Consider the following 17,132-nt stretch of genomic DNA (forward strand, 5'->3'; position numbering starts at 1 on the left):
TTTGTCTACGATACATGCTTGTTAATTTTCATTAATATATATACATAAATATTTTAATGAAAATTATAGTTCAGTTTACTAAATGAGTAATTCTGTAAACTTCAAAGGAATATAAGTTTCCCCCTCCCCCCTACAGATTCTAGCTTATCACACGTATTCTGAACTTCATCTAAACATCCTTTCACCTATTGATTTTTGTATTCTCAGCAATTTTTTTCATTATCTTTTATGCAAATATGATATGTTGCAATTTCAATTTATGTGCTAAACAGCAAAAACTCAATTTTTCTATAAATAATATTTTGTTAATATTTTTTCTCTGAAGAAAAGGCATTCTTTGAAACTCCATGGAATAAGGAATTTTCTAAATGTGCATTGTGTTCCTTGTTGAATAATAGATTTTTCAAAAATCCTTATTTACAGAATTTTAATTTAAATTCTTATATATATATTAGCAAAAGTACCCGTTGTTGACTGGGTTAAAAAACAGCCTACAGAAAATGGACTCTGATTTATGAAAGTATGATAGGTTACGAAAAGGAAGGGTTGTAAAGAGATAGCTTCGAATTTGGGGATATCAAAACCAAAACAAAATATGATGAAAGTAAAAATAAAATAGATAAACCCCATAATTTATTATACCATACCTGTTCACACTGAAACACTTATCACAATATTCTGTGGAATCTATATTAAAAAAACCTTGTTAAGCTTTGTGACATATTTCCATTCTATGGAGGTCAGGCGCGAATGAACACCCCATAATTTTATTATACCATATTTCTTCAAACTGAAACATAATTATCAAAGTAAACTTACGCAGATAGATATGAAGTCTTTAAAGTTTGTGCAGATTTCCATTCTATGGAGGCCAGGCACGAACGCAGACCCCAGAATTTTATTATACCATCCCTATTTAAGTTAAAATACACTTATCAACGTATTCTTATGTACATCTATATCAAAAACACTTGTAAACGTTTTTTTTTTTAATTTTTTATTTCACTACTTTGTGGACCAGGCATGAACGCAGACCCCACAATTTTAATGAACCACCGTTCTGCCAGATCAAACATACCCATTCCTGTGTCTTGATACATCTATCATATGTAATCACTTTTTAAAATAGTCAACCATATAGGAGCCTATTCGTGACCAGACACACACACAGACATTCAGCTTTATATTATATTTGGGCAGCATTTTTTCTCTTATTCATGTTTCATTGAACAGCAGGGATAATTCCTGTTTGTTTCTCTAGTAATCCATTTTTTTTTCCATTTGGCAGGCCAATGTTCGAACGTTCTATTAAAAAAAAAAAAAAAAAATTGCCATTTGTGTTCAAGCAAGTGATGAATTAAAAAATTGCGTTTACTGAATTTATTGAAAAAGCATGCTTTTTCAATAAATTCACTGAACGAAATTTTTTAATTTATCACTTGCCTGAAGACGACTCATGGAAATCAAAAACATTTGCGACTATGGCAAACATTTTTTTAAAACTTTAACAGAACGTTCAAACATTGGCCTGTCAAATGGAAAAAACGGATCGGAAAAAAACCCCAAAACAAACAGGAATTATCCCTGTGCTTCAATGAGACGTGTGTGTATGTGTAGACACATCTACTTATTTTATGTTCTCAAAATTTAATTCCTTATATTCTTTGGCTGTATCAATACTGTGGCAACATGTCAAAAACCTCCAGACACAATTCAATTTATGAATATAGATTCTTTTTACACAGTTCACACTTTAACCTTTAAATAATGTGCAAGTTTAGGTGGAGATCATCAGGTATCAACTAAAAACTGTCCGATGCTACACATGAATTCGTTGACTCGAGTTTAGGATTCATAGGGTTACTATTTGTACTTACATTGGCATCCAGACATTTACCATTTTCTCCATGAATGCAAATATTAACATGTCAAATTCTAGCATAAAACGGAAATGGCGCTTACCTATGGAGGATATTGGGCTCTTGTCAAATTTTCTCTAAAAGTAAAAATAATGAAAAATCTGTACAGCTGAAACAAAAATATATTCCAAAAAATCATGTAAATTGCTTAGTTTTTTTTTTTTTTTTTTTTTTTTTTACACAGTGGTCACCACTTATCAAGGCCCGGAAGCCACTCAGGGATAAGGGTTATTGCAAGTACATTACGTTAGTGTGGAGATTTGATGAAGTGTTTACTTTAAGGGGGTGGTTCATTAGGAATTTGTTAACGTTGGACTTGAAGTTTTATTTTTATAAGAAAATCAAATTTTATGAGTAACCAAAATCTGTCTTATAAATCATTTTTAAAATATAAATGAACAAAACAGGAGATAACTCAATAATTCAAACTTGTGAGATTTATGCTGTAATGCCTATAAATTTCCATTATCACTTAAAAATGATTTTTTTTTTATAAGAATAAAACTACTTGATCAAGTTATGTAATTTTTTGGAATATAATATTTTTGTTTCGTCAGGTTTTGTACATCATACAAATTTTTCTTTATTTTTATTTTTTTAATATGGGTGAATTCTGTACAAGAAACAATTTATTAAATTTTTTAACAATTTGGGTGCTTATTTCAATTAATGCGCATGTTAAATTCTAGCTACATTAAAAAACAAAAATAAAGAAAAAAATCTGTGATGTATGTACCCATGATAAAAGAAAATATATTCTTATCTTATAAATTGATCAAGTAGTTTTTATTAAAAAAAATAATTTTTAAGTAAATTCGTAGGTATTACAACATAAATCTTGCTAGTTTGAATTATTGATTTATCGCCCTTTGTTTTTTTTAAAAATAGTTTTCAAAATGGCGGACAAGATGGCCGTTCTTCAGTTACTCCTAAAATTTGATTTTCTTATTCAAAAATAAAACTACTTTATCAATTTATATGATTTTTGGAATTTGATATTTTCGTTTTGGTATGCAGATTTTTCTTCATTTTTAAAAAAATTTTTTTTAATATGGGTGAATTCTGGACAAGCATAAAAAATGTAAACTTTTTAAACAATTTTGATGCTTATTTCGATTAATGCTCAAGTTAAATAACAGCTCAAAAATAAAATAACAGAAAATTTATTAATATAATTATCAGGCCAAAGAATCTGTACATAAAAAATTACAAAAAAAAAAAAAAATAAATAAATAAAAAATAAAAACAACAGGCTTCTTATATATATATATATATATTTTTTTTTTCATTTTCCAATTTTTTTTAATCCTTTGAGATGAGGCTTCATAATTTGTGTATTTATTTTTTTTGCAAATTGTTATCCTCATCTTCATAGTTTTTGTTTCAGCCAACTTATCCTCTGGCCTTCTTCAGGTGATTAACCATGACAGGATAGGAATGCTGAGTCTTGTAATTTATCCTCACTAATTACTGCCTTACATAGTTGTCGTCTCACCATGTTTTGGCCAACTAATTCTCTGGCCTGATTGAGTAGGATTGAAACCACTATCTTCAGACAATGCTCACCTGGAATTGTAGAGACTCAACACCTCTATCCACTGTTGGTGGAAACGTGGTGACAACAACTATGAAGATGAGGAAAACAGTCCACAAGAGAATGAACACACAAAGCAGGCATCTTACCTCATAGGACTATAATAATCGGTGAGTGTCCAGGAGAGCACTGATTAATGCACCAGCATCTAGCCACACTGATTAGTCTTGAAAACATGAAACAGCTGTTGAATTATATATATATTTGAAATTGTCGATTTTGAGATATTTGGACTGTTTGGTTAAATTCATATGTAACCGATCATTTGGGCTTTCAAATTTTGGCATGAGTACACTAGCTATGTCTAGTCACACTGACAAGTCATAGCCAATGAATATGGGTGACTGACATTAAAAGTTTGTTGAGGGAAATGTTCGCTAATCTCTCAAGAATCGAGAGTATGAGAAGAAAAAGCAAGAACATATTTGGAATCAGCAAGGAAATATTTAAAACAGCAAAATAAAACAAAATGTAATAGAAATAAGGAGGTAATTGCAATGGTTCGTCTGTTATATTTATTATGAAGAATATTTTGAAAAAGACATTTTTAGAGAATTTGAATTTCAATCATTTCGTGTCCAGAATTCCCCCTATATTAAAAAAAAAAAAAAAAATTAATCTGTCTGGTGCATGTACTCGTGACAAAACAAAAATATCATATTCCTCAAATCACGTAAATTAATCAAGTCAGTAGTTTTAGTTTTATTAAAAAAATCATTTTTAAGCAATTAATGGGCATTTGTAGGCATTACAACATTAATCTCTCTAGTTTGAATCAAGTTAGCACCTTTTTTTTTTATTTTATTTTATAAGTTTTTCAAGATGGTGGGCAAGATAGCTGCTCATAAAATTTGATATTCTTATTTAAAAAGAATACTACTTTATCAATGTATATGATTTTTGGAATATGATATTTTCGTTTTGTCATGGTATATACATCATATAGATTGTTTATTTTTTAATAATCAGTGGAATTCTAATAACTTCATCTAAGAATTAATATATAATTTCTATAACTTTTGCGCATAATCAGCAAAATGCTAAGTGTCACGGACGGACTGGGAAATGGCTGTTAAGATTAAATAAAAGATTTGATTAAAATCCGAATCATTTTATTTAAAATATTTTAATGGTTTTTGTTGGGTACAATGTGAGATGCGAATGATTAATAACATTTCCAGAGTAGGTGAGGGTGCTTCCTCTTTCATTGTGTAAACCTACAAGTATTTATGAAAAATTAGATTTACGGTTAAGAATGACCAAAAATAGCATTTTTATTTTTTTTCATCTCTTACTAACATTAACACAACAATGACAATACAGAGATAATTAGAGAATTAAAACAGATAAATCTGCAAATTTTTTAAAAGAAAAAAAAAAAAAAAGTGCCTGCAGTTAAAACAGTGGTTCTCTATAACCGCGCTGTAGCACATTAGTGTATTGCAGAATGATTACTAGTGTGCTGTGAAGAGATAATAGCTAAAAGCCATTTAATTTAATTTTTCTTTAATAAAGACATCATGATGACATCGCTAGATCTAAAATCTGACTTTCTGGAATCTAAAAATTTTGCACATACTAATTGGTAAGCCCCTTTTTTATGCTTTATAGTAGTGATGAGATGATTAATCGGAATATCAAAAGTTTTTCAAAGTATTGGAAATCAGAACTGGAGCTAAATAAGTCGAACCAGATTTTGATACAACCTGTATATTTAGAAATAGTTTTGGTAATACAAAAAAGTTAATTTCAAGGTAATCTAACTTTACACAGTAGCAGTATAGATTATTTTCGAAATTAATGTATTCTAATTCTTAAAGGTATGAACTGGGGAAATTGTTTTTTTTTTTAAAAATCATTTGTAGTTTTAAAATTCAAACATGAACTGTTTACTGGATCATATATATAACACATGTGCCTGCATATTGCGGCAGTAGTTAAAAAACACCAGCCACAACTGTCCCACTGACATTCACCATTATTATTCTATCCAGATATTGGATACAGAATATGTTGATTCATGTAAATAAAAGTTCCCCTTATATAATCCTTGTTTTTTATTTTATTTTATTGCAAAAAAGCTTTTAGTAGAAAATACCTATTTTTTGATAGGTGTGTCATGAAAGTTAAAAAAACAAACTCAATAATGTGCCACCATGTAAACAAAAGGTTGAGAAACACAGACGTACACAGGTGTAACGTGGCAGTTCAAAATAAATAAACAGGTAAACCGATATACTTACATATCAGGCAAAGGTAGGTATCAACACCAAAAATTACAAAAAATTACTGAGTACAATTCGAATTAAAATTCTAAGAATCAGTTTTATCATACATTTCGATTCTCCATTGGCACAAATGCATTTTATTTAAAACGGATAACAGGGGATACATCATTAAATACATTTCTGCCAATGGGGAATCGGAAATATACGAATGATAATATCGGTCACACTTTGTCAACTAAGCTCCAACCACTGTGCCATTGCCGCAATGTTGCATCCCTGTGCCTGTTTTATAAATATTTGGAATGTGCTCTGATGAACTCATTGCACTTGTACCCCTTTGATGTACATATCCCCGACAAACCCACTTAGCAACAAAATCACACCCCTTCACTGCTTAGACCCCTAAATGCCAGAATGCTTTCTAATCTAATAGTTTCTTCCTTAGAAGAGTTAGACTTTGAAATTCCCTCCTGCTACCTGCTTCCCCAATTGTTCTGATATGCGAAAATTAAAAAATTTAAATATAATATAACCCAACATCTTGTTCATTTTCCCTAAGCATGGTCCCAAATAGTAACCCCTTACACCAAAGTGGCGATATGCCTTGTTTGGGGTGAATGTGAGTTAAAAAAAAAAATTCACATTTTGATTAAAATTCTACTCAATTTTCTATAATTTTTGGTATATATACTTTTGTCTGATATGTAAGTTTAAAGAGTTTTCCTGTTTATTTATATTGAACTACCTCATTTAACCTGTTTATGTCGACCTACAAGCATTATAAAACAATGTTAAAGAAAGATGCGAAAAAGACTTGTATTTGTATCTGTCTATACCATTGTTGCTGTTGGTTTTCATATTAGACTCAGTTTTAAATATACAAGATGCTATTAAAGATATAAGGGCTTAAAAAAAAGGGAAAAAATTAAAGCTCCATCATAGACTGAAGGGTGGGAATCTGGTTTGATGTTCTCAATGGGTCATTAATTTAAACATAGTTCGAATATAACATAACTGGAGAGTTATTTTCTTATAATACAGAAAACTTAAAAGCTGTAATTAACAAAAAGAAAAAGAAAATAAATGAATAAAAAATAAATAAATGAATAAAAAAAATAAAAATTATCTAATTGTTATCCCTCTCATGATCTGACCAACTACCTATGATAACTTGCAAAACTGTGGGCAAGTTTTGTTTTTCTTCCAATATTCATGCAAGCAAGCAAATAAGCAACAAAATTAATTGCAAAAAACAAAGAAAAAAAAAAAGAAAAAAAAACAAAACCTTCATTTCCCCTCTGTAAATAAAAATAAATTTAAAACAGAAAACACAAAAGAAAAAAAAGCTCCACTCCAAGGGTTTATTTGTATTTATTTATTTATTTTTAAATCAATTGTAAAATGTAAAATTTAAGGGGATGAGGAGTGTGATATACACTATATATAAAATCTATGCTCATTCTATATTCGTGTGATATTTAGGCACGTCATTCGAGCAACCTGAGATTCAAGAACAAGAAGTAACCGATTTTCTAAAAAAAAAAAAAAAAAAATCTTTGTAAATAAACATTTTTTTTTTCAGACTGATGGGCCAAGACTTGGGGGGGGGGGGGTAAATAATTTGATATATTTACTTTCAGTTTTTTTTTTTTTTTTTTTTTTTTAAATATTTAGTATTAAAAAAAAAAAAAAATGAAACAAAACATTTAGAATTTTTGAAAAATGAAATATTTTTTGTTTGACTCATATTTTTTGGTTCTTTGTAATCTGTAGCAAAATCTGATAGCTAAAAAATTGAATCTCCATTAAAAAAACAATAATTACTTAAATGTTTTGTCAATTTCAACAATAAGCAATGTTATCTACCGACTTGCCATGCCACAAATATTTCTGGAATATTACATAAAGCACATTTCGATGATTCAAAGAAAAATGATTTCGGCCATGTTTGTTTTGTTATGTGTAACGTAAACAAGGAAAACAAAGAAGCTATTATGTTAGTTAATTTCTTTGAAAACTATTTTCATTAATAATTAATTTTCTACCTTATCATTTTTAGATATTTTCATTACTGTGACATGACAATTCAGTAGAAACAATTGGTTTCACATGAAATTCAATTTCGCTACAATAACAAAAAAGAACCTTTTTAAAAACAAAAGTAATTCTCCCTAAGTCTGAAAAAAAAAAAAAAAAGTCAGTTATTTGTCGTGCCTAAATACTGCATAAATAGAGAATCAGCAGGAGTTGTCTTAATATGTCATACATGAATTAGTAAAACCAAAGTTAATTAAATTTGCTTTCCTTTCTAATGTTTAAGATGTTTCTTCCATTTTGTCTTTCACCACATTTATTATATAATGCACATAATGAAACTTACAAAATTGAACAAAATCCACAACTGCTTATTGTTTTTATTTAATTTTGCAATTCTTCCGATATGTCTTTTACTGTCATGGTTAAAGGTATTAACAAATAACGAGGGACGTTTTGGAAGTACCCCCCGCCCCCATTTTTTTTTTTTTACTATTCCACTCGAATTGATCAGCGGGGTTTATAAATTACATTACGATTACTGAACTAGTGCATTCATAACCTGAAAGTTTCATCTCAGTATTGCATCGTCGACATCTGCAACAAAGAAACCCCCTGTCATGGATGTGCGGCAGCAGCAGAAATGTGTCACTGAATTCCTCCATGCAGAAAAAAATTGAACCAATCAACATTCACCGGCACCTTCTGAATGTTTACAAAGCTGATGCAGTTGATTTCAGCACAATTTGGAGAGGAGTGTTGATTTCAGAGTGGTGACAAAAGTGTGGTAAGAAAACGCGCTCCAGACTTATGACTGAGACATTAAAAGATGCCGGTGCATTGAGAATGGTGGTGGCTATGTAGAAAAATAAATGCTGGAGCATAAAAGGTTAATCATTTTTATGGTACTACGCCTGTCTTCATAGCTCCGCAAGGTTTTAGTTTTTGAGTTTAAAAAAATAAATAAATAAAAAATAATAAGAGGTCTTAGTTTTGGATTACACACCTCATACTCATTCAATTCTACTAAATAAAAAGTTTCGTCATGATCTGTCAATTTCTACATCAGATTTCTTCAAGTGGACAACATTTTAAATTACCTCCTTTATAATTCGTATTTGATAAATTCATATTATGCCCAGCTGAAGAAGACAATTTGCTAAAAAACGTAGTGAAACTATATTATTTTTCGTATAAGAAAAGTTTATTTTTATAAATTTCTTCCTAAAATTTATATAAATATACATAGCATATCTATTTTTTCTTTCTAAAATTTATTTATATATAATTACTAACAATAAAGTCTTGTATTTCAGATATTTTATTAATGGAAGGACAACTAATTGAACCCCTATAAAATGGCTTACTCTTCAAAAGAAGCCACAATGTCTATCCTGGTTTATTCAGACAAAATCGAATGTGCAGACTCCGCATAATTACAGAAGTATGGAAAAGATCAACTATTGCGTTTTTCAATTTATGAATGGCAAAAGATTTTAGATTCTTCGGGCTACTATTCTCATCTTAAATGCTATTTGCACATTTTGATCGATGTAACCTCTGACCTTCAGAATCTGCAAAACCCAAGTTCGACACGGTACACCTGGAGAAGGATGGTGGTTACAGTGATATAATATATTATAATACATAAGTACTAATCCAGTACATATTGCCAAAGAATTTTTAATAATACTAACCATAAATTCATTTAATGAAAATGTGTTTAATAATAATCATAATACTAATATTTTGTCAAAGAACGTGATAAATTTCTTCAGTTAAAATATCTGTTGGAGGATGTTTCATTGGGGATGCCAAATCATCTATCACCATTTAGAAAACAGGGGAAGTAATGCAATAATGAAATGTCAAGAAATATGCTGGAATGCTTAAAATTTTAAATTGTTATAGACACCATATAATACACACACACACACACACACACACACACAAATGGTTTTTATCTAAGCTAATATGCAAGATTCTTTTCTGTAGAAAATAAACCCCTTTACTGAAACCAATTAGCATAATTAAATGTTAACATTTCTCCTGCATAACTAGCAAACCAATAAGACAACTAAGACGGGCTTTCAGTCAGTGGTGACCAAAAATTCAGGGAGGTACAAGCTGAGGTTGCCGAATTGGTTAAAAAAGCCATGCTGAGTCTTATGACAAAACATGTGTCTGTTGATGTTAACATGTATATAATATCTCAGATTAAAAATAAAAAATTAAAAAAAAAAGAAATAACCCAAAGTTTATTTGCAGTAACCGAGATCAAAACTGTTTTAGTAAACAAATAAAAAATATAAAAAGAAAAATGAACAAAATCAGTTGATATGTTTTGTAGGCAAAATCATTTTAGCTAAAATTCGTCATGTCAGAGGCGGAGGAACAAGCATAGGAATATAAGGTGGAATGTTGTCACTTTACTTAGGCTTACTCTACAGTGGTGCACGCAGAAAGCACAGATGCATACACGCACATGTAGTGCGCACCCCTAACCGGTGCTGTAGTCAGTGCGGTTAAGTGAAGCTAGATAAAATCAGTAACGGGCAAATCCCGGGCTGGTCCTGGAACGAGACAGAAAGAAAGAAAAAAAAAAAAAAACTAAATTTGTACAAACAGTACAAGAGTTCTTAGAATTAAAAACAAAGTTTTATAAAACCAAAAACAAATTTTAAAAAAGATAAAAATAAAAAGTCTAACATGCAATATATATATATAGATCTAGCTTATTTCAAGGTTATGAATTCTCTCAATTAAGATTTGATCTTTTGAATATAACTCATGATTTTTGATTTGAAAAGATATGGAAATAAACATAAAAGTAATTTGATTATCCTTGCAACTAAAATCAGTTTATACCATAGACTTTCATAAAAGCATCACATTTTTATATTATGTATAAGTGATCTTGTCTGTGTGCAAAACAGTCTATCAAACTACAGTAAATTTTTAGTCTACAGACTTTAAACTTGATATATGGGAGATTTGGACCTGTGGAACAAATTAGATTTGGATTTTAGCTGGTAAAAAAAAAAAAAAAAAGCTGCTAAGAGGTCGAAATTGAACAAAATTGGAACCTGGCAGGTGTATTTCAACTAAACATGTATCATTTACGTATGCACAAATATACATTTATATCTTTAATGACATTTATTTAAATGTTTCTTTTATGCACATGGATTTCACGCAGATGATAATCGATAACGCTAAAGAGCTACATGTTTTGGTTTCGATTCTAGCTGATGGCACCAAACTTTTGAAATCACTACTATATTGGGTACAATATAATTGGTTTTATAATAAATACAAAATCTGCATAAATTAAAATATATTCAGTATTTTACGACCAGGCTGCATACTAGTATGTACATATAAGCTTTTATTTACTATACCTATATTACCATCAAACCGTCTCCGTTATATTTATATTAAGTCTTTAAAAATACACACACTAGGGATCAAAGATCAAAACAGATATTTGCATAACTATTTTTTTTTTAACAATTTATAATAAATGAATGTTTCATGGCATTCATTTATAATTTTTACTGTCCTATTTCACACGTGTGTCCACAATGTTTTTTTTTTCACTATTAACAGCATTTCATTTAATAAAAGACATTCTCATCGTTTTTGTAAGTTATGCTCATTAATTTTCAAGGGAGGTAACTTAAAAAGTAAATTTTCTAAAGATTACAATAAATTTAAAGATGCAAGTTATACACGCAAAAAGAATCAGATATCTCCCCATACACAGGATTAGAAATACCTATATAATAAAAATATTTGTGACATTTTCATGTACTAGATACCTTCTGATATGTAAAATTTGAAATCTCACTGACTGTATAAGGCCTTCTTCAGAGATTTTTCTAATCATCTGCATAATGTCACACTTCATATATCTCTCGCACACGCTAAATGGTATGACTAACATAAAACAAAAGAGTAGACACTTACAAGAAGCAGCATTCTCTCAATCATCACCTGCATAATGTTTAACCCTAAATACTTATATTAATCTTTTTTTTTGACCAGAAAGTCCTTGCGGAATTTTAAATTTTGATTTCAAATAAGTTTTCGTTATGATACCTTTACTTATATATCATTTCAGAGAGCGTTTTTCACTATCTAATCGTTTTAATTACAATTGTTAAGAATTAGGTCTTTTCAGAATGTTGAATATAGATGGAGAGGAGAGAGGGAAAGAAAGAAAAAAAAAAAAAAAAAAAAGCGAAGTCATACAATTTTCTTCAAGTTTGTCCAAAAAGCTGCTGAAACCGCTCATGATATCAATGAAGCGTTTGCTTCTGAAACCACTACTGAATACATAGCACAATGGTTTTTAAGAAATTTCATGACCGTGACAAGAGTCGTGATGAGCATAGGGGTCGCCCATCGAATACTGACAACGATCAGCTTAGTCAAAGCCAATCCATGCATAAGTGTTTGAGAACTTGCTTATGAGTTAGATGTAATGCATACAGTGATTTCCAACCACCTGAGATTGGAAAGACAAGACAGGATAAATGGGTGCCTCATGAATTGAACAACAATCAAAAGAAACGCCATTATGAAGTGTCATTTTCCCTTTTATGCAACAAGGGCCCAGTTTCTCAACCTGGTTGTGACTTGCAATGAAAAGTGGGTTCTATAAGACAATCGGCAACATTCAGTTCAATGGTTAGATGCCAACAAAGTTCCCAACACTTCCTAATGTCAGAGTTGCACCAAAAGGTCATGCTGATTGGTTGTCTGCGATCAGTCTCATTCATTAGTTTTTTTGAATACAGGCAAAACCATTGCAGCAGAGAAGTACTGTAAACAAATGGATGTAATACATCAGAAATTTCAACAGAAGTTAAATTGGGCTATGAAACTGCCTCATCTGCCATACTCTCCAGACCTCTCACCTACAGACTACCACTTTTTCAAACATCTTAACTTTCTGTGTGAGAAGTGCTTCGAAAACCTAAGTGATATCAAAAACACTATCAACAACTTCATTGCTACCAAAATGCACAAATACACTTATTTTACATTGGCAAAAGTGTAGATTCTGATGGTGCTTATTTTGATCAATAAATTTTTGTTGAGTCGAGATATGTTCATCTGAATTTAAAAGTTAAAAACTGTAAGAACTTTGTCAACCCGATAAAAAAAAAATATACAATAAGGCTACCCCCCCCTCCTATTTTAAGAATTGGTTTTTGAATAATCTTATTGTTTCAACACAATCCAAATTCCGCATAAGTATCCTGATTTCGGATCATTATCTGAATTCTGTTGGTTATTTTGACAGTTGTACTCTAATCTTTCTATTTTTATTGTAAAAAAAAAAAACTTCCAAGAAATACCTTTATATATATATTTGTTTCAGTGCTTAGTACATAATTGCATATAACTACTTTTAATCATAAATTAATATACGAAAGTATAAATTTATGCATAAACGTTAGTATTTACTTTAGTGCTCAATATGTAGGTAGAGCTAGGTAGTAAGTTATAAAATATATATGGCGATTAAGCTACACAAAATATTCCGCGTTTCATCCACGCGGAATATTTATATACATATATATATATATATATATATTTGTTTCTGCTTTTTACTTCAATGCATCGTACAAAAATATATTTATGACAAGTGAGCTATACAGCAACGGTAGTTTCATTCCTGGAGGGAACCTTAAGGCTCAGAATACAAATTAATGCCTTTAACATGATTTCCTTTGAGAATAATGGTTTTTATGTAGCTCACAGGTTCTTAAAAGAAAGTCATTAACTTAAAAATATAACTGTATTTCGGATAATACAACGCGTACACTGATGCATACAGAGTTTTACTAATGAGTGACAAATTAAGGCACAATATTTGTTAACTGTTCTACTCTATTCATATTTTGGCACATCAATCAACCTGAGATTCAAGAAGCAACTAATTTTGATTTAGGCCGACAGACTTTTTACCTGCTTAAAAAAAAAAAAAAAAAAAAAAATGGACTGACATTGGAGAAAGATTTGGGGAAATTTAATAATTTGTCATTTTTTGATAAACATTTATCAGTCCAAAAAATAAAAATATAACAAATTTAAAATCTTTAAAGAATCCGAAGATATTTTTTTTTTATCTTGAAAATTTTTTTTTTAAATATTCTTCCAAGTTTAGAAGAAAAAAAACAAAAAACCTAAAACTTTTCCTACAGATTTTTTAATGACTTCCCTCCCTCAAACAGCAAGAGCAATTTGTGCTTAAATATCACACGAATAGAGAATCAACAGGAGCAATTATCTTAATTTGTCATACGTAAACAGCAAGACTGCATACAACACAAGAGCCTGTTGGAAAGTGGTGCCACCTAAGTTTTTCTTGGAGTTTTTTTTTTTTTTTTTTTTTTAAATTTTCAGAAGAAAATCACTGACAATTGACCCATTAATATTATTTGAAAAAGTTTAATAACTCTGGAAACATCAGAAAATGTGATGCAATCATTTGTGAGCCGTTTACAGAAATCCGAGACCAAATGACTTTAATTTAAATTAAAATTTTATCAGAAAATGCTGTTTTGGGTTGGAGTAAAGATTGCCTGCTCTTTCTGATTTTTGCTTTGCAGAAAGGATGACAGTGACAAGCAAGATACAATCCATTCTGATTAATGAAGATTTTCCTATCATCCTCAAGTTAAGAATGGCTTGATAATGTTTAATTATCCAGGCAAATAGAAACTGGAAGACCAATAAAAAAGCAGGCAATCTTGACAAGTTTTAAATTTTTAAAGAACCTGCATACATCTATAATTGTGGAACAAATAACTATTTTATAGTGTTTAGAAAATATATGGTATAACTTCAATGCGTAAATAAGGGAAAAAATACTTTATCTGCACGATGATGGAAATGCTATTTTAAAAATGCAAGCATTACATGCTGATTAATGCATAAAGCCACTTGGAGATCTTAGTCTTTTAGAGGCTCGTCACAACAATCTGACTTCAGTATAATATTACAATTTTGAAAACTTTACTTCTATATTTGCTTATTTCAAAATTCAAATATTTCAGATTTGCATTAAATTTGATTCATAGTCATTAGACAAATTAAACAAGATTCTCTGAATTTCAATTTCTTGAGATTAAGCCTTCAATTTGAAACATTTTTTTAGAATCAAAATGTAAATAAGGATTCTAGACATAAGGTTTAGTACCACTATCTTGATTCTAATCTTTGCATGATAACAAAAGTAATGTAAAACTTTTTTAGTGGAGAGGGGATAATTTTGCCTGTCCTGGGACAGGTATTCTAGTTTTCACTTATAACTAAGGGCAACTAAGTAGATTTAATGCAAGTTTTTTTTTTTTTTTGCTACTAATTTTCTCATGAATTTTCATAATCAACATGGTTTTCCAGTAAAACAAATTTGAAGAAGCCAAAAACTAAGAGTTAGAATATTAGGAGCGTTTAAAAGTCCTTTTAGCTTCTATCAAGTCATGTCACAGACCTAATACAATAAACCAACCACCAAAGAAATAATATATAGATTAGGGGGCGGGGGGACTGATTAAATTCAGTGATACCAAACCAGCACAAATATTTTGAAAATTCCAATAGAATTAAATATAGAATTCAGAGATGTGCAGCAGCAGAAAAGACGGTGTTCAATTATGGTTATAGAGAAAACTTTATAAATATACAAGCTTAGTGTTTAAAGTTCAGCCTAGTTTGAAAGAAAAAAAACTTGCTTCTTAAGCAGACGTGTGTGTGTGTAGTGCAGAGAAAAAAAAGTACTCACACTTTGAATGACAATTTTTATGAAGAGAGTTAAATAGCTTTGAATACAGAAGACAAATGTAAATAAAATATGTTCAAATTAGTAACCGTTATTGTCCAGATAATGCTGATATCAGTTACAGTGAGTACATTTTTTGAAATACCATATGATTTTCAGAATGTGAGAGATTGTATATAATAAATTCCACAGCCAAACAACGTCGTAGCTCACAAGAGCCATGACAGTCAACGAACCGGAAATCCTCATTTGGGCTCATCAGTTCGAATCCTGAGTTCGGATGTGTCTAACTGATGAGCCCAAATGAGGGCGAAACTCGAGTCTTGGACTTCCGGTTCGTTGACTGTCATGGCTCTTGTGAGCTGCAACATTGTTTGGCTGTGGAACTTTATATATATATATATATATATATATATATGAAACCATTCCATTATCTAATTGCTCAATTTAGTTTACTAATAGACATCAGTACTATCTTTCCAGGCTTAATTTTGAGTGTGTGTGTGGGGGGGGGTGTATCTTCTCCTGGGGAAGAGGGAAGTATAGTATATATATATATATGTTATGTATAGTAGTAAAATTATGCTACCAGAAATAGCATGTTTTTCTAGTCTATAAAATAAGCGTATGTATAATAATCTCAGATGTGTTTTTATGGTGAGCTTTAACCAGATCAGATAAAAAAATTGATAAATTTTTGCAAACAAAAAGACAAAAAATATTAAAAAATAAGACAAAAACACAATTGTAGATTTTTAACATGTTTTCTTTTCTTTAAGAATTTAACAAAATTGGTTATCAAAGATCACTGAGTGCTTTCAGTTGAAATACTTTAAAAAAATACATTTTTTTTATTCTTCACTTTATTATTCATTATGTTTAAAATAAATGTAAGGAGACTTGTTAGTGGACCAACTTTTTTTTTTTTTTTTTTAAATTTTATTCAATTTTTTTTTTTTTTTTTTGTTAATATAAAGATTTATAATAACTCAGATTTCCAGCCTTTTTGAAATTGAAGGAGCCTAATAAGCATTTGGAATTTATATTCTGAAAATGTACCCATCTGACCACATCTCCAACGATGAACTGTGCCAAAGCTGCAGGTGTAAACTCCAAGAGATGCTGTTATGCCAGAAGGCACTACTTATTCATGCGTGGCACTTACCAAATCAGATAAACAAGGCAGTCTCGCCTACCTACTTTTGTGGCTGGAGAGAAGAGGGCAAGATTAGCTTAAGTCAGATTTGGAGCTCTTCACAGCGTCTGTCACAGGAATCATGGTTGGCTGGACTGTAACAGCTGACACTCAAGCGACAAGCTTTAAATAGAGCAGATTTCATTCACGGAGTGAATGCTGTCATGATTTCCATACAACTAAAAGTTGTTTATACTAATTTATAGGCAACTGTTTAAGGTCACTGCAAAAGTGATGCGAATTTATTTTTTTTTAACATACAAATGAAAAACAATGTTTTTCAAGGATACAAGGCAAAGAATAAAGCATTTTTATTTTTAGTTACTGACAATAATGGGTTTAGTCCGTCAAAAAGAGTAAGCTAACT

The 17,132-nt window shown here is 30.2% G+C and overlaps 1 protein-coding gene across 2 annotated transcripts in view; it reads right to left on the bottom strand.

Moving 5' to 3' along the window:
• LOC145303553 (uncharacterized) overlaps positions 1 to 17,132 on the bottom strand; it is a 138,919-nt gene that overhangs the window by 13,101 nt on the left and 108,686 nt on the right. Inside the window, exon 5 of one of the 2 annotated variants that reach the window (XM_080145057.1) lies at positions 10,019 to 10,348. The exons of the other annotated variant lie outside the window; for it this stretch is intronic. Within the exon in view, the coding sequence (XP_080001183.1) occupies positions 10,321 to 10,348 (28 nt within the window). The 3' untranslated portion in view covers positions 10,019 to 10,320. Of the gene's footprint in view, positions 1 to 10,018; positions 10,349 to 17,132 lie in introns of those variants that run through there. 2 annotated transcript variants of the gene reach the window in all.

This window comes from Euprymna scolopes, chromosome 19, assembly GCF_053919585.1.
Source record: "Euprymna scolopes isolate OS-2025 chromosome 19, ASM5391958v1, whole genome shotgun sequence".
Lineage (NCBI taxonomy): Eukaryota > Metazoa > Mollusca > Cephalopoda > Sepiida > Sepiolidae > Euprymna > Euprymna scolopes.